At 38.4% G+C, this 22,511-nt stretch overlaps 1 protein-coding gene across 1 annotated transcript in view; it reads left to right on the top strand.

The window, feature by feature from the left end:
* Positions 1-207: 207 nt before the first annotated feature.
* LOC18435174 (actin-interacting protein 1-2) overlaps positions 208-22,511 on the top strand; it is a 45,374-nt gene continuing 23,070 nt past the window's right edge. Inside the window, exon 1 of the mRNA XM_006845225.4 lies at positions 208-674. Within this exon, the coding sequence (XP_006845288.1) occupies positions 280-674 (395 nt within the window). The 5' untranslated portion in view covers positions 208-279. The remainder of the gene's footprint in view (positions 675-22,511) is intronic.

Genomic DNA, 22,511 nt, shown 5'->3' with positions numbered 1-22,511 from the left:
GTATTGCAGGTAAGAAGCCTGGCAAGAGGAAGTCAGCTGAAAAATAGGCAAGAGAACCTGAACATAACTACATCAACCATTTTAGAGAGAGAAAGAGGAGAGAGAGTTGATCCTTCTAAACCACACTCCATCACCATTTTAGAGAGAGAAAGAGGAGAGAGAGAGTTGATCCCTTCTAAATCACAGTCCATCACCTGAAGAATTATCAGAGAAGCTACCCTCCTAGAGAGAGAGGCAATATAGACATCACATAGAGAGAGAGAGCCATAGAGAGAGACCATGGCAAAGCTGAGTGAAACCTACGCCTGCGTGCCCTCGACTGAGCGTGGTCGAGGAATCCTGATTGCAGGGGATACAAAGACAAACTCCATTGCTTACTGTAATGGCCGATCAGTGATAATTCGGAGCCTTGACAACCCTCTTCAAGCCCTAGTTTATGGCGAACATGCATACCAGGCAACAGTTGCGCGATTCTCACCCAATGGTGAATGGGTAGCCTCTGCTGATGTTTCAGGAACTGTGAGAATTTGGGGTCGCCACCCCCCTGATCATGTGTTGAAGAATGAGTTCAGGGTCTTATCGGGGAGGATTGATGACCTGGAGTGGTCGCCTGATGGCCAGCGGATTGTTGTTTGTGGAGATGGGAAGGGGAAGTCCTTTGTTCGCGCCTTCATGTGAGTCTCTCTCTCCGCCCTCTCCCCTTTGATTCGTGGATGATCACTATCCTTTGAGTCATGGCAAATTTCCATTTAAGTGATATTTGGTTTACCTTTTTCTTTCAAATCGTTATGGATTTCAATATTGATTGAAAGTTTAGGTCTTTGAACTTAACCATGAAAAAAAGTTGAGCTCTTCAATTAGTGCCATATTTCTCCAAAGCAATTCCTAATTTCAAATTAATTGGTTTTCCTCATTATGCCTCCTATTATTGTGAATTACAGTGTGAAAAGTTGAATTTAAATGATGCGGTTTCATTGCACCATCTAAATGACAAGTCCATGAAAATTCATTCGGATGACACCACAGAAATGATTTTCTATCTTGGTTTCTTATTTTCTGATGTCTTGTATGCATGTTACTAGAGTTTGAGATCTTCATTTTTGTGCTCTGCTCTTTTGGTCTTTTATCTTTCTAAGCGATAAGTTCATATTGTGTTGGAGGTAACGTTGTGGAAAACTCAATTTTCTCTTTCCTCCAAATCCACCACATGGCAGCTAAAAAGATTGACCACTGGCATTGAGCTCTTCTTGGGCCAGCTATATTTTCATTTGCCAAGATTTAGTCCTTTGATTCCTCTTGCTTCCTCCCATCGGGACCAACACTGGGTTAAATCATGCTACTATGTTGTAGGTGTCCAATAATAAGTACCAGACAAGAATTAGATGATGGACGTAATATAGATCTGTAAGGTATTTGGCTCAGAGATATGTAAGAGACATGTATATAGATTACATAAGATTTAATAAGATTGATGCATCCACTTAGAGGATGGACAATGTTAATCCGCCACTCCAACTTCTGGTCACGGTTAGATCCGGCAATTTCTTCTTTGATCACCAAGGCAAATTGGTAGCCCTTTAGGTTGATAGTAATTCTTCTACAATTTCCATATATGGTACTTGCCCTGCTCTCAACTTGTTTATCCTAAAATCTTCTTATTATATTTACCCAAAGAAAATATTCTTATTACAGCTGCAAAAATTGTCATCTAAAATAAGAATATTTTCTTTCTTTCTTTTTTCTTTTTAACATTAACATTAGGATATGTAAGAAACTGTCTTCATTTAGTTGCTCCTACTTAAAGCAGACACAGTAGTGTACAGTGAGGAGGGAGAGAGATGAGGTTAGGGGTGAGGACTGAGGAGAAATAGAGGGGGGGAGTGATCAGGCGATGACCCCACAAAGAGATCCAGTCTATGAGTTCCCAGCTGTGTCAAATAGTCAACTAGATCATTAGCAGCCCTAGGAACATGGGAGAGGGTGACCTATCTAATGGTGCATAGCTTTATGCTCTCTTCAATGTGATCTGCAAGCTTCCATCGTAAATCTCCTTCTCTCCCAGCACTTTTACTCACAAGGGGGGCTGGGAATTGCAGAAAATAGATTCTGAGACGGTTAGGAGAGCATCCATCTGTTCTTGTTGGCATCACAGACATGTAATTGACCTGCATAGGCAAGTAAGATAGTGCTCTCATGTTTCTTAATCATGCCTCCCTGTCCATATTGGCCAGGTTTACCAATGGAGCTTCCATCAAAATTGTGTTCCAGAACTCAGTCAAGAGGCACTTCCGTGAGGCATGAGTGGGATCCTTAGAAACAAATCTAGAGGCCATCACTTTCCCCTTTTGAACCAGATACATGGTCTTATATCCAGAAAAATCGTTTTGGACAACGATCCAAACAATGATGGAGTCTCTCACCCTTTTATCCAATATCTTAGGTCTTGAGTATCTACCTCCAAAGACTCTCTGATTTCTCCCAAGCCCAATGCCCCAGAAATGGATATAGACATTAGACATAGAGTCTTCCTTTTCTTGGAGAAGGGACAATAATGCCAACTAGCAAGACCCTCTGTAACACCTCTGAGATGGGGCCTAAGCAAGATCAAGTGGAGCAAGGAAGTGGGCCCAAAAGGAGGAAGCAAGAGAACAATGAAGTGAGAGATGGTTAACAATCTCTTCGGTGACATAGCACATGAGGCAAATATTAGGGAACTTCACCTCTCTATGTTGCCAGTGAAGGGCTTGTCACAGGCCATTCACCATCCAAAAAATACAATTTTTGTTTTTGCATTTGGGGTGGGAAGGGGTGGAATATGCATGGCGAAAGACCTCACTGAGAATATACCAATCAGTGTCATAGTATCAAAAATGTATGTTAGTCTTGAACCTTGGTATACAAGTTGACTCAAGCAAACCTAGTAACTGGCATAGTTTATTAGTTTCACAATCCTTTGGAGCTCTACACAAACAGGGGCTCCTCACAACCATATCACACATCTTTCATAGATGCCAAGATCTTCCATCCTAGGTAGCGATCCTGCTCGAGAATCTCACTCTGATGCTTCGAGAAAGGATTTTCATGGGATCTTGATTCGCTCTATTGGGGATCTTGATTTTGTACTATTAGGAATCTCGATCCCCACCTTAAAGACCAAGTTAATGACCAAACTGATGATTTTATTAATTGCCAACTAGAAATGGAATTATACTTTTAATGTTATCCAATTCTTGTTGGCTATAAATAAAGCCTACTTTAAGAAGTACATATTACTCCTATATATATATATATATATATATATACTCTTTAAGCTTGGGAGTAAGATCCCAAAAGGGTGGTATCAAGATCCCAAGAGGTTGGGATCAAGATCCCCAGAATGTCATCAGATCCCTAACATTTGGGGATCTCGATCCCTAGCATATGCATTGTATGGACCATGCTTCCAACTATAGTGATCTTCTAAAGGACCAATTCCATTCTCTCTTCAGAATTGCAGTTGATCCCCTAGCTACAGTAGCAAACAACTTTGCTACTCTTGGGTCCTCGAGATCGTGGAACCCAAATTTCAGAAGACCTCTCACCGAGGACGAGATTAGTGCCTTCTTGGTTTTGTCATCTGCCCTAGCACAAATCTTCATCCCGCTGTCTTGGGAGGACAAGATCATATGGATCCCCAATGCTTTCGAGCTTTTCTCTGTAGCCTCCTTTTATCAACTCTCCCTCCATTGCTGCCAAAGCGTGGCTCCCGGCAATTTCACCGAAGATCCAATTCTTTAATTGGATCACCCTTCATAAAAGAGCCCTCACCCTAGACCATCTTCATAGGAGATGAATTCTCCTACCCAATAGATGTGCATTGTGTTTGAAGGCCGAAGAGACCAACACTCATCTATTCATTCACTGTGATGCTGCTTTTGCTCTTTGGTCCAATGTACATCTCTTTAATTGGACCTGGGTTACCCCTCAGTCCATTCCCGAACTTTTTTCATCCTACCTCTGCACCCCTTGGACTAATTCTGGATATCTCCTATGGAGAGCATCGATTGGAGCCATCTTATGGACCATATGGCTCAAAAGGAATAGTCGTATTTTCAAGGGGGAGAAGGCCTCCATTCCCACCATGCTTGACAAAGTTCGTACCCTTGTGTCATTTTGGACCAAGAACAACGACACCCTCAGAAGTTTCTCCTTCACTGACCTCTTCCACAACTGGCACAATCTTTTGAACCTCAAGGCCCAAAGGATATCTCGTTCTTCTCTGTGGCGGCCACCTTAAGTTGGGCACCTAAACTTTAACTTTGATGGTTGCTCCCTTGACAACCCTGGCCTCTCCGGCATTGGAGGGATTTAGAGAAACTTCGAAGGCTCAACCCTCCTTTCATACTCCTCACCAATTGGCTCATCGGAATCTATAAATGCGGAGGCTCTGGTGTTACATGAAGGCCTTCAAAGATTTGACCCATTTTGAAACACGGACCTGGTTGCTGAATGTCACACCCCAAGAACTTACAACTGTTATTCCTGAGATGTGACAGACAAAACATATATACATCTATTGATAGGACAAATTTACAGTGGCGAGGTCTTACAAAGTAAATAAAGAAAACTAGCACAACAACAGTATCTTCCAAGGTTGATCTTGACTAGCACTCAAAATGAATCCGCAGTTATCCTGAAAAAAATGTGTACCATAGTTTGATGAGTTTGGCTACTCAGTAAGTGATCATCATAATCCTAAAAATAATCATGATTGAAAGATATCAATATTTTCCAAAATGAGATCTATTAACAGAAATGCATCAACAGCTTCACTTTCAATAAATGCATAATTAAGTATAATCCGAGTAATTGAAATGCTTATAACACTTTTAACGGCAGTGCATAATTCAAAGGATTTCACAAAATACCCTACTGGCGTCCCAAGTAGGTCACCTATATACCCCATCAGCGTCTTGATAGGTCCACTTACTCCCTATCGGCGTCCCAGATAGGTCCACTTAATCCCTGCAGGTCCACTTATACCTCACCGGCGTACCGGATGAGTCCACTTAATCTCTACCGGCGTCCCAGATAGGTCCACTTATACCTCACCGGCGAACCGGATGAGTCCACTTGCATACTTAAATTATTTTTAAATCTCTTTAAACATTCGAAAGCAACAATATCATGTACTCAACATATCACTGAAATCATTAATATGAATTTCACTTAAACCATTAATAACAGTCACTCTCTATAACATTTCAAAAATAACCAATCCAATATTTTGGGCTCAAATTTAGAAAAGTAGCAGTTTGTAAAGGCATTCTAGCATAATTGCCAATTTAATATGTATAGAAAAACTCTTATAGAAATTCAAGAATACGGAATTATCACAATTTATGGGATATCAATCCACAAATAAACATTTCACAACAATACTATAATCAATTGCAAAAATGTCAATTTTTAAATAATAAGGTAGTCATTTGCACATGAACTTTACAATGTCTAAATATTCAAAACAGTAGAAAGAAATATCACGATTTTACTAAAAGCAGAAATATCACATTTATTTCTAACAATAGACAAGAAAAATAAATAAATTTATTTTTCTAATTTACAGCATTCAAAATTTCTAACATAGATAAAATATCACAATTTTTATTAAAAAGATTATTTTTCAAGATAATGAGGTCACGTGCGCATAAAATTTATCGCGCCTAAAATTCATGATAATAAGCAGAAATAATTATTTCATTTTATTTTTAAAAAGAATGGATTATTTTTCGAGACAATGAGGTCACTTACACACAAAACTTATAAAATAAAGATCCTAGACGGAAATATCACTATTTATTAAAAACAGACTATTTTTCAGGAAGACGATGTCACTTACTTTAACTTCGAAACTGGGGAAGCAGATAGAACTAAGAAAACCAGTCTTCAAATAATTCCACCTACTCCGAAAGCTCAACACTATTGGTCTATATTACCAAATGCAAACGGCCTTAAAACCCATGATATCCCCTCTCCATCTACCCTGAAAACCCACTTTAGAAACCCAATAAAATCCGATAAAACATGGATTAATTGCCTCTCTAATTGTCTTGAACTCCCTTCAGCTTGCCTGTTTAGGTGTAACTTTTCCTCCTTCCATGTAGATATTTTGTGTTTTTCAAGTTGTTCCTCGGTCAAACTCGAACCATGATTTCCAAGCTCTCTCAAGATTAATATGAAATCCAAAGCGCTAAGAATGCCCACGAGTTGTCCCCTGTAAGAGTCCCAAAGAGGGGCAACAGAAATTCCCCGCTCAAGCCACTTTTGTATTTAGAGAGAGGGTGGGAACAAATTTGTTAAAAGAGTTGTGCATAGGAGAGAGAGAGAAAAAGACGTATAAAACAAGGAACACCTCAATGCAAGGTGTCGTTTAAATGAGTGTTCTTATAAACCTTTAAGGTGGTGGACCTAAGGTCCACCCAAGTAAAATTGGACCTTCAAATATATTAACAATAATATCTTTTATTTATTGTTAATATAAAAGCAACAATATCCTAACGGTATATTAGTATTATTATTATTATTATCATTACTAATATATACTTATTATTTTATTTATTTATTTATTTTATTTTATTTTATTTTATTTTTATTTATTTTTTATTTTTTATTTTTGTTTTTTGTATTTATTTCTGTTAACAACATTAATATTATTATTATTATTATATGTATATATATTTTTGAAAGTTTAGGATTGTTACATTCTTCCCCCCTTAAAGAAATTTAGTCCTCTAAATTTGTGTACCTGATTACTGAAAAAGATAGGGGTATTCTTCTCTGATTTTGTCTTCTCGTTCTCAATTCGACTTTTCTCTTGAATGGTACTGCCATAATACACGGACCAAAGGAATCTCCTTGTTACGCAACACTTGCACCCTTCTATCCAGTATCAAAATTGGCTGCTCAATGAAAGATAGGTCCTTCCTGATCGGTAATGGTTCATATTTTAAGATATGGGATGGGTCGGGCTGATATTTTCGTAGTGAAGATACATGAAAGACATTATGGACGTTTGCTAATTCGGGTGGTAAGGCAAGTCTATAAGCGACACTTCCGATTCTTTCCAGGATTTCAAATGGTTCGATGTAACGTGGGCTCAACTTTCCTTTCTTGCCGAATCTCATAATGCCCTTTATTGGAGATATTTTTAGGAAAACTCGATCACCTTCTTCAAATTCAAGATCTCTCCTTCGGTTATCGGCATAACTCTTTTGCCGACACTGAGCTGTCCTGAGCCTTTCACGAATTAATGCTATTTTATCTGTAGTTATCTGAACAATTTCTGGCCCCAAAAGCTTTCTTTCACCAACCTCGTCCCAACATATGGGTGACCTGCATTTCCTTCCATACAGGGCTTCATATGGTGCCATCTGAATACTGGCTTGGAAGCTATTATTATAAGCAAACTCAATCAGGGGTAAATGGTCATCCCAGCTTCCTGTAAGGTCAATAACACAGGCCCTCAGCATATCTTCCAAGGTTTGGATGGTCCTCTCCGATTGTCCATCAGTTTGGGGGTGAAAGGCAGTACTAAAGGTGAGTCTCGTCCCCATGGCTGACTGTAGTCTAGCCCAAAATTTCGAAGTAAACCGAGTATCCCTGTCCGATACAATACTGACAGGAACTCCATGCAACCGCACTATTTCCTTAATGTATAGCTGAGCCAGTCGATCCAAAGTGTACGTCGTGCGAATCGGTAGAAAGTGGGCAGCTTTGGTCAACCGGTCCACAATGACCCAAATGCTATCATGTTCTGAATTTGTTCTAGGCAAGCCAGAGACAAAATCCATAGAGATGTGCTCCCACTTCCATTCTGGCACGAGTAAAGGCTGCAACAACCCAGCGGGCCTTTGATGTTCAGCTTTTATTTGCTGGCATGTTAGGCATTTAGACACAAATAGTGCTACCTCTTTTTTCATATTATTCCACCAAAAGGTTTTCTTCAGGTCTTGATACATTTTAATACTTCCAGGATGTATCGTATAACGAGAATGATGTGCTTCTTCTAAGATAGCTTTCGTTACACTCTTATCATTCGGGACACAAACCCGACCTTTGAATCTTAGCAAATACTCACTACATATAGAGAATCCATCTCTCTTTCCTTGCTTCACCTCTTCTATAATTGTTATAAGCTGACGGTCTTTCTTTTGTGCCAATCGAATCTGTTGGATTAATTGAGGTGCCGCCTTAACGTTGGCAATCATACTTACCACACCATTAATGGACGGAGTTGGATGCCAATCCACTATTTCCTCTAACAAACGCATTTCTTGGATCATTAGATGAGCTAAGACTCCCGTAGATTTTCTACTTAGAGCGTCGGCCACAACGTTAGCTTTTCCTGAATGATAATGGATTGTACAATCATAATCTTTTAAGAAATCCATCCATCTTATCTGTCGCATATTTAAATCCTTCTGAGAGAAAAGGTATTTCAAACTCTTATGATCCGTGTATATTACGAAATGCTCACCATATAGATAATGCCTCCATATTTTCAAAGCGAATACTATTGCAGCTAGCTCCAAATCATGAATTGGATATTTTTTCTCATATTCTTTCAACTGTTTGGATGCATATGCCACTACTTTCCCATATTGCATTAATACACAGCCCAAACCTTTATGTGAAGCATCACTATAAATCACAAATCCCCCACTCCCCTCAGGAATAGTTAAAATAGATGCTGAAGTTAATCGAACTTTTAGTTCTTGAAAACTCTCCTCACATTCACTTGTCCACTCAAATTTGACATTTTTCTGTGTCAATCGAGTCAATGGAGTTGCGATTCGAGAAAATCCTTCTACAAATTTTCTGTAATATCCTGCCAATCCTAAAAAGCTTCGAACTTCGGTCACATTACTTGGTTGTTTCCAATTAACAACGGCTTCAACCTTTGAAGGATCAACTGATAGACCTTCTTTTGATATGACATGTCCTAAAAATGTCACTTGTTCAAGCCAAAATTCACATTTACTAAGTTTGGCATACAATTTCTTTTCTCTTAATACTTGCAACACCATTCTTACATGCTGCTCATGTTCCTTCTGATTCTTGGAATAAATTAAAATATCATCGATGAATACCACAATAAATTTATCCAAAAAGGGCCTAAAGATTCGATTCATCAAATCCATAAATGCAGCCGGTGCATTGGTTAATCCAAAAGGCATGACTAAAAATTCATAATAGCCATACCTTGTTCTGAAAGCTGTCTTGAGAACATCTTCACTTTTAATCTTAAGCTGATGGTATCCAGATCTAAGATCAATTTTTGAAAACACTTGTGATCCTTGTAATTGATCAAATAAATCATCAATTCTAGGTAATGGATACTTATTTTTTACTGTCACTTGGTTCCACTGTCTATAATCAATACACAATCTCATAGTCCCATCTTTCTTTTTGACAAACAGTACTGGAGCACCCCAAGGTAACACACTGGGCCTGATAAAACCTTTATCTAATAATTCTTCCAATTGTTGTTTCAGTTCTTTAAGTTCTGCAGGAGCCATTCTGTAAGGTGCCTTAAAAATTGGTGCTATCCCTGTCAATAATTCAATGGAGAATTCAATTTCCCTGTCAAGCGGTAATTCTGGCAATTCTTCTGGAAAAACGTCTGGCAATTCTTCTGGAAAAACGTCGGGAAATTCTAGAATAACCGGAGTGGTATCCAAATTTATTTCTTCCTTCCTATCTTCTTTGATATAGGCAAGAAAGCCTTGACACCCTTTTCGAAGGAGGCGATTAGCTCGAATACAAGAGATTAAATATGATGGGGAGTCTTTTTTGACACCATTGAAGTAAAATACTGGTTGATTCGGAATACTAAAGGTAACAATTTTATTATAACAATCAATACTTGCATGGTATGCAGAAAGCCAATCCATGCCTAAGATTACATCAAAATCTTGAATTTTCAGGAGTATTAAATCAACCAACAGTTCTTTTTCTTCTATCTTTATTATACATGATTTGTACACTATATTGGTGTTAATTGAATCTCCCATCGGTGTGGCTACCTCTAGAATGTATTCTAATTGTTCTGGTTCTACCTTTAAGTGGCATGCAAAGTGTTGTGACACAAATGAATGCGTAGATCCAGGATCAATCAAAACATGAGGTACTTTTTGGAAGATAGTAAGAGTACCTTGGATCACTGATTTTGAGGCCTGAGCGTCTTGCTCGGTAATCGCAAATACTCTTCCCTTCATCTGAGGTTTTGGAGCTATCTCTCCCTGCTTTGGAAGCTGTTGTGTCTGTAAGCTAGGACATTGTCTAATCTGGTGTCCCAATTTTTCACACTTAATACAGGCTCCGGTATTCCAATAACAAGGGCTTGATCCATGATTTTTCCCACATTTTCTTCATGGTTCTATTGGGTTTTGAAATGGCGAGGGCCTTGGCTTCTTGTTTGGCCTTTCAAACTGTTGTCGATTAGATGATGTAGGTCTAACATGACTGTTCTGATTTTTCGTCTTTTGGTAATCTTCAAAATCTTTTTCGACAATTTGGGCACGATCCACTATTTCATCATAAGTTCTTAATTTCAAGACTGATATTCTGCTTCTAATAGCTGGCCTGAGACCCCTTTCAAATTTCTTCTCCTTTCTTGCCTCATTGTTAATCATATGTGGTGCAAACCTGGCCAATTCAGTAAACTTGGCCTCGTACTGTGCTACAGTCTTATTTCCTTGGATTAATTCTAGAAATTCCATTTCCTTTTGGTCTCGAATAAAATCTGGGAAATACTTTTCATTAAATGCCTCTAGAAATACTTCCCAAGTCAAGTTTTTATTTTCTTTGACCAATACTCCTTTTGCCATTCGCCACCAGTGTTGTGCCTCACCTTCTAACATAAAAACTACCAAGGCCACCTTCCTATCATCAAGATATTCCATAACCTCGAATTTTTTTTTCCATTGCATAATCCATCCTTCGGCTTCCAGTGGGTTTACAGCACCCTTAAAAGAAGGTGGGTTTAATTTCTTAAATTGTTCGATATTACTCCCACCATTTCCTGTAACTGACTGCCTAGGTGGATTGTTGTTTTCCATCTGATGTTGCATTAGAGCAACCATATTTTCCAAGGCTTTGTGAATTCCTTCCATATTGGCTTCAGCTATTCTGGATCTTGACTTTATCCCGATCTGTACACACAATAAATGTGATTTTAAGTACATTCTTTTTAAATTTCCTAAGAATCTTAAACCTATTGCTCTGATACCATAATTGTCACACCCCAAGAACTTACAATACTGTTATTCTTGAGATGTGACAGACAAAACATATATACATCTATTGATAGGACAAATTTACAGTGGCGAGGTCTTACAAAGTAAATAAAGAAAACTAGCACAACAACAGTATCTTCCAAGGTTGATCTTGACTAGCACTCAAAATGAATCCGCAGTTATCCTGAAAAAAATGTTTACCATAGTTTGATGAGTTTGGCTACTCAGTAAGTGATCATCATAATCCTAAAAATAATCATGATTGAAAGATATCAATATTTTCCAAAATGAGATCTATTAACAGAAATGCATCAACAGCTTCACTTTCAATAAATGCATAATTAAGTATAATCCGAGTAATTGAAATGCTTATAACACTTTTCACGGCAGTGCATAATTCAAAGGATTTCACAAAATACCCTACTGGCGTCCCAAGTAGGTCACCTATATACCCCATCAGCGTCCTGATGGGTCCACTTTATCCCTATCGGCGTCCCAGATAGGTCCACTTAATCCCTGCAGGTCCACTTATACCTCACCGGCGTACCGGATGAGTCTACTTAATCGCTACCGACGTCCCAGATAGGTCCACTTATACCTCACCGACGAACCGGATGAGTCCACTTGCATACTTAAATTATTTTTAAATCTCTTTAAACATTCGAAAGCAGCAATATCATGTACTCAACATATCACTGAAATCATTAATATGAATTTCACTTAAACCATTAATAACAGTCACTCTCTATAACATTTCAAAAATAACCAATCAAATATTTTGGGCTCAAATTTAGAAAAGTAGCAGTTTGTAAAGGCATTCTAGCATAATTGCCAATTTAATATGTATAGAAAAACTCTTATAGAAATTCAAGAATATGGAATTATCACAATTTATGGGATATCAATCCACAAATAAACATTTCACAACAATACTATAATCAATTGCAAAAATGTCAATTTTTAAATAATAAGGTAGTCATTTGCACATGAATTTTACAATGTCTAAATATTCAAAACAGTGGAAAGAAATATCACAATTTTACTAAAAGCAGAAATATCACATTTATTTCTAACAATAGACAAGAAAAATAAATAAATTTATTTTTCTAATTTACAGCATTCAAAATTTCTAACATAAATAAAATATCACAATTTTTATTAAAAAGATTATTTTTCAAGATAATGAGGTCACGTGCGCATAAAATTTATCGCGCCTAAAATTCATGATAATAAGCAGAAATAATTATTTCATTTTATTTTTAAAAAGAATGGATTATTTTTCGAGACAATGAGGTCACTTACACACAAAACTTATAAAATAAAGATCCTAGACGGAAATATCACTATTTATTAAAAACAGACTATTTTTCAGGAAGACGATGTCACTTACTTTAACTTCAAAATTGGGGAAGCAGATAGAACTAAGAAAACCAGTCTTCAAATAATTCCACCTTCTCCGAAAGCTCAAAACTACTGGTCTATATTACCAAATGTAAACGGCCTTAAAACCCATGATATCCCCTCTCCATCTACCCTGAAAACCCACTTTAGTAACCCAATAAAATCCGATCAAACATGGATTAATTGCCTCTCTAATTGTCTTGAACTCCCTTCAGCTTGCCTGTTTAGGTGTAACTTTTCCTCCTTCCATGCAGATATTTTGTGTGTTTCAAGTTGTTCCTCGGTCAAACTCGAACCATGATTTCCAAGCTCTCTCAAGATTAATATGAAATCCAAAGCGTTAAGAATGCCCACGAGTTGTCCCCTGTAAGAGTCTCAAAGAGGGGCAACAGAAATTCCCTGCTCAAGCCACTTTTGTATTTAGAGAGGGTGGGAACAAATTTGTTAAAAGAGATGTGCATAGGACAGAGAGAGAAAAAGACGTATAAAAAAAGGAACACCTCAACGCAAGGTGTCGTTTAAATGAGTGTTCTTATAAACCTTTAAGGTGGTGGACCTAAAGTCCACCCAAGTAAAATTGGACCTTCAAATATATTAACAATAATATCTTTTATTTATTGTTAATATAAAAGCAACAATATCCTAACGGTATATTAGTATTATTATTATTATTATCATTACTAATATATACTTATTATTTTATTTATTTATTTATTTATTTTATTTTATTTTATTTTATTTTATTTTTATTTTTTATTTTTGTTTTTTGTATTTATTTCTGTTAACAACATTAATATTATTATTATTATTATATATATATATATATATATTTTTGAAAGTTTAGGATTGTTACACTGAAGGAGACTCAAGAAACGTAATCACCTGGGCTTCTGATTTTTCTCCCTGCTCATGGAGACGAGCCTATTTTCGATGAAATAGCTCTCATCTGCAACTCTTTAAGAATCACTTTGAGACTCGTCTTTAGCGAAGCAAATGCTGCTGCCGACACCCTAGCTGGCGATGGCGCAAGCCTTACCAATCCTCGGGTCACTTAGAAGACTCCAAGACTTTTTACTCTCTTGTAAGCTGTGGCTATGTCGAGTATTTTTTTTGCTTTTCTTTGTTAACCCCTTGGGGGTTTTTGTATAGGACACCTGCCAAGCGGGATGGCCAATCATGTACATGCGTTATACGCACACGATCTACTATGTAATCCTTTTACAACATACTCAAAAAAAGAAAAGAAAAAAAGAAAGAATCATAGTGATTTTCTAGCCCTTTACGATTCCTTGCTCCTAATCATTTTCCCTCTCCCAATCCTACTCCCGATCCCAACAACTATGCGTCTACCCTTATGAAATCCCAATTCGTAATACAGGAGTTCTCATCCTTGTTTGTCATATATAGGTCCTTCGGAAACCAACTACTGCCCGGCTATCTCATACTTGTTGTGGTATGTTCTTGGTTAACAGTTAATTGATAGTATTATTTCATCTATGAATCTTACCATGGGGTGGATAACATGATAAGCAAGCTCATCTTCTATCACCACTATTTTATTGATTTTTGCCTCCAACAGTTCCCTGTGGTTTTGATAACCTCAGTATATTACACTGAACATCCATGCATCTATGATCTTTGTGCACATCAGACCATGGACTTTTTCTCCACCATGGTGAGGTCTCAAGCTCCTTGAAAACAGTCCATTTCTTGATTCTTCCACGCATTCCATGCTTCGTGATTTAGCTTGTCCTTTGATAGAATAAGCTTTTTGTGGAGTCCCAATTATGACTCATCCATGAACAAAGAATTCTCATCTCAGAAATTAGAAGGTCCAATGCAATAGCAAAGACCAATTCGAGGATATTTGTCAGAATAAACTCGTTTGGACTCTTTGCAGAAACTTCCCCTCCTACTCTGTGCTTACCAACAATTGCATTCCTAGAAAAACTCTTTGCAGAAACTTCCCCTCCTACTCTGTGCTTACCAATAATTGCATTCCTAGAAAAATGTGTACTTAATCATGAAAGATGACCGATTTTTATTCGGATGAAATCAGTCTGCCCAAGGGGACACCAATAAGGGGTGGTGGTGACACTGTCAAGGGCGTGTTGATGGATGAAATTAGAAAAATTGCACATTTGTGTATTAGAACTTCCAGTACCCATGTCATAGGAAATCTAGTGTTAAATCACCACAAAGGCACCATGGCACATGTCAATTGGCCTTCAAACCTTCCAACCTTGTCCTTAGTTGTTATTGAATTGCGCAGCTCTGGCCAGAGCCAACTAAAATACTCATCTGTCAATTCATCTCAATGGAAATGGACAAGGTGCCACCATCTGACATCAATTCTCGACTTTAAGAGGGTCCCAAATGACCTGGTTCCCACTTATGCTTCCAGTAACCTATGGTTTAATGAATTCATAGTTTCTCTGAACCTTGTTGGTTACCTTTCCTACCATCCAGTTTCAATCTTGTACAAGTGCAACATCGATCTTAGTATCTCGAAATTCATTTTCCCAAATGCAATCTCCTCTCATCCCTCCCTTCTTGTCCATGTACGTTTTTTATCCCAGTCCTCTCTCTCTCTCTCTCGCTATCTCAACTTGATTCCATATTGCCACCTTGTCACTTGCTCAGTCTGTCTCTTCATGTATCATGTTAGTACATTCCTTCCTTCTAGACCTAGTCGGTATGGCATGCACAAAGTCCTTGCCTTCATTGCCTCACAAACTAGAGTCTAATATGAACCCATGATTCTAGACCTCTGATATTATCCTCTGATATTATGGTCCCTGTTGTAGGAATCCGGTAACTTGAGAAGGAGCTTAACCACCTTCTCACCCACTAGATCCTCAAAGAATCCTTCGTTGCTCTCCCTTAAGCCTTTTTTTGTGAATCCTTTGTGTCTTTGAGTTTCTTGCTACTTTCTTGCCTTCGGTCCTTGTTCCAGTTGCCTACCTTAAGAGCTAGAGTGGGAGAACGTGCTTCCCTTGGTCCTTCCAGTTACCTGTTGGATATATGGCCTTTCAAGGCCTTATATGCAATGACCAACACAATTCAGAGTCACAGTGGGCGTGCCGGAGAACATGGTGGCTGCCAGTATCCTTGCGTACTGGGATCTGGATAAGCCAAATTAACCATTTTTGAATGAGGCGAGGTTCTTGGACCACATTGTGAACCGAGAGGTTTTAGGGTATACCACTAGTTAAGGTCGGTATGACTGAGTTCGCCTCATGTCGTGTGAGCCAAGGCTTGGGGATCAGTGGATCCTCGTTGTTTGAGATATATTGTAAATAAGTCCTGTGTGAGCATAGCTGAGCTATAAGAGGACATAAGCGCAAATCCCTAACATATGTAGCTTGCTCACGGCGTGTGCACAGACAATTGCATTTTGGGAAGCTGTTCTGATAAGGTAAGATCTGTCTATTAGAATTGCGCATGCGTGCTAAGAGAGGACCCCTGCATCCACAATAGTTCATGTCCTTGGGGGGCACCTATAATCCACCAACACCTTGGAATCTGTCCAACCATCGATTAGCTTTGATAGGTCCACTCATATCCAGACTGAAGCCTATGACGCATAGGGGGCCTGTTGGGTTGGTCTGAGAAATTGGACTGGGTTTTCGGGTCTAGCCCAGTGGAGTACCATACAGCCCGACTTCCGGTGGAACCGGGTTTTTCCACCCCCAATTTATTAGAAGTGCCAGACCATAATGTTTTGATAAGAAATGATGAAAAATGATTCATCATGATTTTAAATGATTTTTGAAAATTTCATTTCATGGGAAAAATACTTTGACAAATTTGTTGTGTGTAAATTCCAATTAAGAACACCCGCACGTGGCGTGAGATACACAAATGGCCAATGTGTGCCACACATGTTGATAATGGGATGGCCACGTCATTGCTCCATGGGCGTATGACGTGGAAATCCTAACCCAAGGCGTGGAGGTCCTTGTTTGGATATATCACATAAGCTTGTTATGTATAATATGTTTTATGGTACATGTGTGGAGACATGTGCGAGTTCACATGTGGGAATGTAGAGATTCCATATTTTCTTAAGATAATTTATCGCCTATTATTAGATTGTATTATCCCTTAAAAATCTAAAATGAAGTGTTCTTATTGATTTGAAGGGGATAAGGGGACAAAGCATGACACAAGGTGATGTCATGTGCCCCCCTTGAAAGTAACCTTTCATTAGGCTTAAGTGAGAAGGAAGGTTCATAATAAATGAACCAAATGGGTGACATGCCACCCCCATTTGAATTTGATATCGAGATATTTTATAAAAGGTGGAGATTTCATGATCATAAAATCAATGGTTAAGATGGAATAGTTTTTGAAAATTAGGGTTTAAGGCCAGATAAGTAATTATTGGAAATGTGTGGAGGTGGTATGTAGCTATAGTGGTGAGAGTGTTCTCATTAATCATCATCCATGTGATAGCCATCAATGGTGATTATCTAGGCTAGGTCTTTAGCCTCTCTCAACCCTTGGATCATTCATTCTATAGGTGGATGAGATCTAATCTAATACTTACATCTCTCATGAAATTCTTACAAATAGGACCCTCTCTCATTCAATTCACACTTGAATGGTTATGAATTGAAACCAACTACCTCTTACTCTCCAGACCCTCACGCCCCACTTAATCTCTTCGTTTTCTTTCATGTTAGTAGTTCCTCTTACTTGATGCACCCCTTTCACTCAAGTTGAAAGTGTGTCCGTCATAACTCTCCCACGCCATTTTCTTTGATTAGGGGGTTACTGTTATGAGTCTATAAGCTGCTGGAAATTGACGATAACAGTGAGGTAAATGCTCCCATCCTCTCTTGAATTGTTTTGGTTAATATTCTTTAATACTCCTTCAAGCTTGTGCATTTAGTTGGTGCCTTTTCTATAGTACTTAATACAAACTATCATGCCTTTTCATGCTGTTGGAAATGCATTGAAATAGTGCATAGCAATGAGCACTAAGTTTGTTCCATGCATGTTGCTCACTCCCTTTGACCCCATAGTTGTGTGGAACCTTGCACCTAAGTTTTGAACCAATACTACACCATTCGGAGCTTGTTTGGCTCGGTGGTCCCAAGTCCTTGTGAACCCTACTTTGATCTCCCTTTATGTGAAAGACATTCAATCTTGTGTTGATTTATTTTATTTCCAGGATTAGATAAAAAACCGACCATTTTTGCGTTATCGAGAGTGAGTGATAGTCAAGGGTTGTATCTATACCGTTTTGGTATTTGCATGGTGATCTCTTGGAAACCGGCTTCCCATCCGATACTTTAAGCTCTTGAACTTTGTTTCTTTTATCTTTGAATTGTTGCACTTTATTTTATTCAAGTTGTAAAAAGCAGTGCTCAATTTATAAGGCATTGTTGTTGTTAAAGAATGTTGTAATTTTTGTTCACACAGTTTGTAATGAGCAAGGGTTTTCCCAAGGTGAGATGAATGAAGTTTTAAAAAATTTTAATCTTCATACTTTGTGTGATTCGCTTGATACTCCTTCATTACCACCATCACTATTTAGTAGCCCTTGTCCTTTTGTGCGCGCATGGCTCAGGCTCCAGTCTAATAGAATACTCTGTGCTCTCATTGGCTTGCATCATGGTCTCTAGGATCTTTACTTAATAATCCAGATAATCCATGGTCTTGACCTCCCAGATGATGTGAACTATATCTACACGTCTTTATTCCTTCCATGCTCCTGGAAGGCAAATGAAGCGGTAGATTGATTAAGGGTGTTTGGAATGAGGAGGACGCGTTTGTCACCTAGATAACTTCTCTGTGAACAGGTATTGGATGTCAAAAATTTCTCTTAAAGAGTTTTATTACAAGTACCGATGGGCCCAATTTACATGTTTTGCCTTGCACGTTCATACATCTTTGTAAAATAAGAAATACAAAACAAAGCAAAGACAATGCCCTAGGATCTAATTGCTGCCACATTCTCCCGAGGGCATGCACAAAACCAAAACAAAATAACAAAGTAAACTAACTGTAAGGGTTGCTCAAAGTTACCATCTGGGACTTGGTTCACCCCACATCATGTCTCTGAGGATCAATGGTCAAAGACTTCCATTAACAATAAAGAAACTCAAGAATATCACATAACATGACTTATATGTTTTATCTTCCTCTCTAGGCTTTCTGTTTCCTTGTGCACATGTTAATCTCTTCCACTTTTGCAGCTCTAAGAACTCTCTGGTCCACTTGCAGCAGCCTTTGAAGGTCATCTTTCCTCAATCTTCATAGCTCGCATGCAGCGGCCCATGGAGATCTATTTCTCTTCTCGTGTGCTGCAGCATGTAGAGAGCACCTTTCTCTACCTCGATTTTGCAACAACACTAGGGAATCATTTCCTCCCTCTTTCTTATGTGGAAGGACCGCCAGAATACCTCCAATGTGTTCTCAGAGCATTCATGGATTGAGATCAACATACCTGTACCTGAGGTGTGGATGTCCTGAGGAGAATCTCTAAGTGTGTCATTTATAGGCCTATGATAACCACCTCTTCGTCCTTTGCTCCCTGCAGTTTTCATGTCTTTTTCTTCTCCATCTTCTTGCTGTTCCCTGCTGCAATTGAGACGTGTTTTTCTTAGTCACATGCTTTCTTTAGAGACTGTGCTACTCCAAATGTGCTTGCCTTATAGGTCAACTTTTTACCATGAAACTTGTACTCTCATGAAAGATATTTTCTTTCTTCCTTCCATGCTGAAGATTAACATCTTTGAGTCTCCACCATGTGCTCCTTCTTGGCTATAACATCTCTTAGTTTTGTGCATAGTTGTTGGGCTTGGGAGCGGGAACGGTATCAGGATCGGGATCAGGAACGGGGGATTGTGAAATGCTAGAAGATCCCTATAGTTGGGAACGACTTCTGTACAATGCACATGTTAGGGATTGAGATCCCCAAATGTTAGGGATCGAGATTCCAACCTTCTAAGGATCTGGATCCCAACTTTTGGGAATCTTGCTGCTAACCTTAAAGTGTATGATAATCTAGTTGTTATATATAATTAATGTTGGGATCTCATTATTGATGGAAAGCATGCAATGCAACTACATTAAAAGTATAGTTGTGCTGCTAGCTGACTATAAACAAAGAAAATCATCAGCTTGGTTGTTGTCTTGGTCTTTAAGGTTGGGATCAAGATCCCTAGCAGCATGATTCGAGATCTCTATCAGTGGGGATCAAGATCCCAAAATTTAAAAATCGAGATCCCTGAGAGATCTGTACGAGGAACGAAAAAATTGAGATCCTAGAAAGAATCGCCCATCAAAGTAGAGATCCCGGTAACAATGGTTTTGTGCCTAACTTGGAGATGCCATCCAACATACCTACCCACCCTAGAGACCACAGAAAAATCACGTGCAGCCCATGAAGGATCACCTTCCTTCTTCATCACACAGCAACCATGAAAGTGCCTTTATATCTCCATGAAGATGGTGTCGAACCCTAGGACTGTCATATCCCAGCCTCTTTTTCATACAAAGCATCACGTGTCTTCTGGGGGAATGGGTCTAGTGTTTATATATATTGTTATTGAGATAGAGTTTGAGTTGAATCTCAGCCATCCACCCACGGACCAGTCATCATGATTCAAGGATGGAGATAACACATTTATGTTGTCTATGTTGCCTTTCAAGGCCTTAAAGCCAAGAGCCTTTCGTTAAGTGGGAGTTAGAGAGAGACTAAATTTGGGTGCTTGAGGCACTGGGGCCCAGATTCATATACCTCGAGTATTTGAGTCATTAAGAGCATGCATTTTGAGAGTGTGAACTCTCGGGGAGGTGTGAGGCTCACCTCCCAGTCAAGACTATATTGATTAGAATGCCTCATAATTGATGTGATAAGCTAAGGCTTGGAGAATCCAATTGAGAATAATAGAACCCGAGTATTTAAAAGAGTATTCGTCTTTTATGAAATAGTCGACTCATGGGACGTGAGCCCGTATCCTGATACGATATCGTTCAATGGCATGTGCACCCATAGTTGTATGGGGAAGCCACTCTTTTATAGTATTATCTGACTTTGAAGAGCTAGTGCACATGTGCTTTGAGAGGACCCCTATATTTGAGTAAGAACATGTCCCACAGGGGTGCACCAGTAATCCATTGAACCCCCGGTAATGGGAAGTTCTGGCTCAGCGACTTTAATGTGACCAATTATGTGTCCCTGCTATAGACTGTAGAGCATAGGTCAGTTGGGTCGGCTTGAGACATCAGTGGAGCGTCATTTAGGTAAGCCCAATGGAAGACTCCGATTAGTGTTATATGTCTAGAGATCTCATTTACCTTTGGCTCATATTAATCTAAAATTGATGAGAAAAGATTTTATATTGATGAGAAAATGTGTAATAATTTTGAAAAATCATTTGGAGAAATTTTGGAATTTTTAAAGAATTTTTTGATTTTTTTAAAACACCAAAAATTGTTTTTTTTAAAATCGTTTGGCCAAAATGACGATCGAGGACAAGCAATGCGATGCCACGTGGGTCCCAAGTGGTCATAAGGATTCCATGTGGCACCCCCACACTCCCTTGGGCACTGACATCATGCTGACGGCATACCCATATGTGGGGGGCATTGTTGTCTTTTGTTATTTAGTTATATTATGTTTATTTAAAACATTATGTTTTATAATGTTGTGACTTAAGTGACTTATTTTGTTAGATGGTGTTTTCTTCACTCGTGGTTTATTTGGCATATGTGAAGTCATGGGATTCTGAGAATTAATTTGATTTATATTATTATCCGCATATGATTTTGTGGCATGTGGGTATATCTTATGTGGCACCACCTTATGGGCTTGACCCATATGAAACATCAGTGTTCTTGAAATATTGGTGGTGTCATAAGATATTTTATTCACATATGTGGATGTTCCATATTATCGTTATGTTCACGTCCTTGTCTTTTATTGACTCTCACAAATTATTTAAAAACCATGGGCATAAGTATAAACATGAACTTGGACTTAATGGGAAATAAAACATGCAGCTAAGGGCTTTAAGGTAAAGATTATAACCTAGGTTTTAAAGAGTGAAGGGTGTCAAAAGTTCATCCATTGATCTTGGGGATAAGATATGGATGAGTGGCATGGATAAAAGCCTCCTATATGCCATTGATCTAAGGCATCAAGAATCAAGATCAAATCCACCTTTATGATCTAAGAATAAAAGTAACTTATGGGATCAATTATAATCCTAACTTGGGTATTCACTTCAAAGAGAGAGAGAGAGAGAGAGAGGAGAGCCCCCTTGACAAAAATGTGGCCACCCATGAGACTATCTTCTTCTTTGAGATGTCATTTGAAATCCTTCCATAGAGTAGTCCCACATGTTGATCAAGCCCATACAATGCTTCACTAAGGTATTGATTTTTCTTCTTATATTTCAATTCCTACCTCATTTCCATTATCAAAGCTTGCTGTAATTCTTAATTTACAGTAGCTTTCTGCATTTTTTTATCATGAAAACTTGATATTTGAAGAGTCTCAAAGCAATAGTGTAGTCCATACATTGGTATGTATATACTATCTTGTTTACTCTATGATCTTGAATAGTTTCACCTTGATTTTCTTGATCTTTTTTTTTCTGGATTTTTTACTGAGAATATACAATTGATGAGAGGTTTATTTCATCATATTCGAGCATATAAAATAGTCCCTTAAATTCTTTTTTTAATGTTGAAAATTTTATGTGGTCCCTTATGGACCACATGGTGTACTTTCATCATAACCTCCTTATTTTGTGTAATATCTCTCTCAAACTTTGGAGGGTTGTTTTAATACACGTCTCTCTCATGATTTGATTC

This window comes from Amborella trichopoda, chromosome 13, assembly GCF_054954075.1.
Source record: "Amborella trichopoda isolate Santa Cruz 75 chromosome 13, AtrichopodaSantaCruz75HAP2 v2.0, whole genome shotgun sequence".
Taxonomy (NCBI): domain Eukaryota; kingdom Viridiplantae; phylum Streptophyta; class Magnoliopsida; order Amborellales; family Amborellaceae; genus Amborella; species Amborella trichopoda.
The sequence above is the reverse complement of the archived record's forward strand: the minus strand, read 5'-3'. Positions and strand labels throughout refer to the sequence as shown.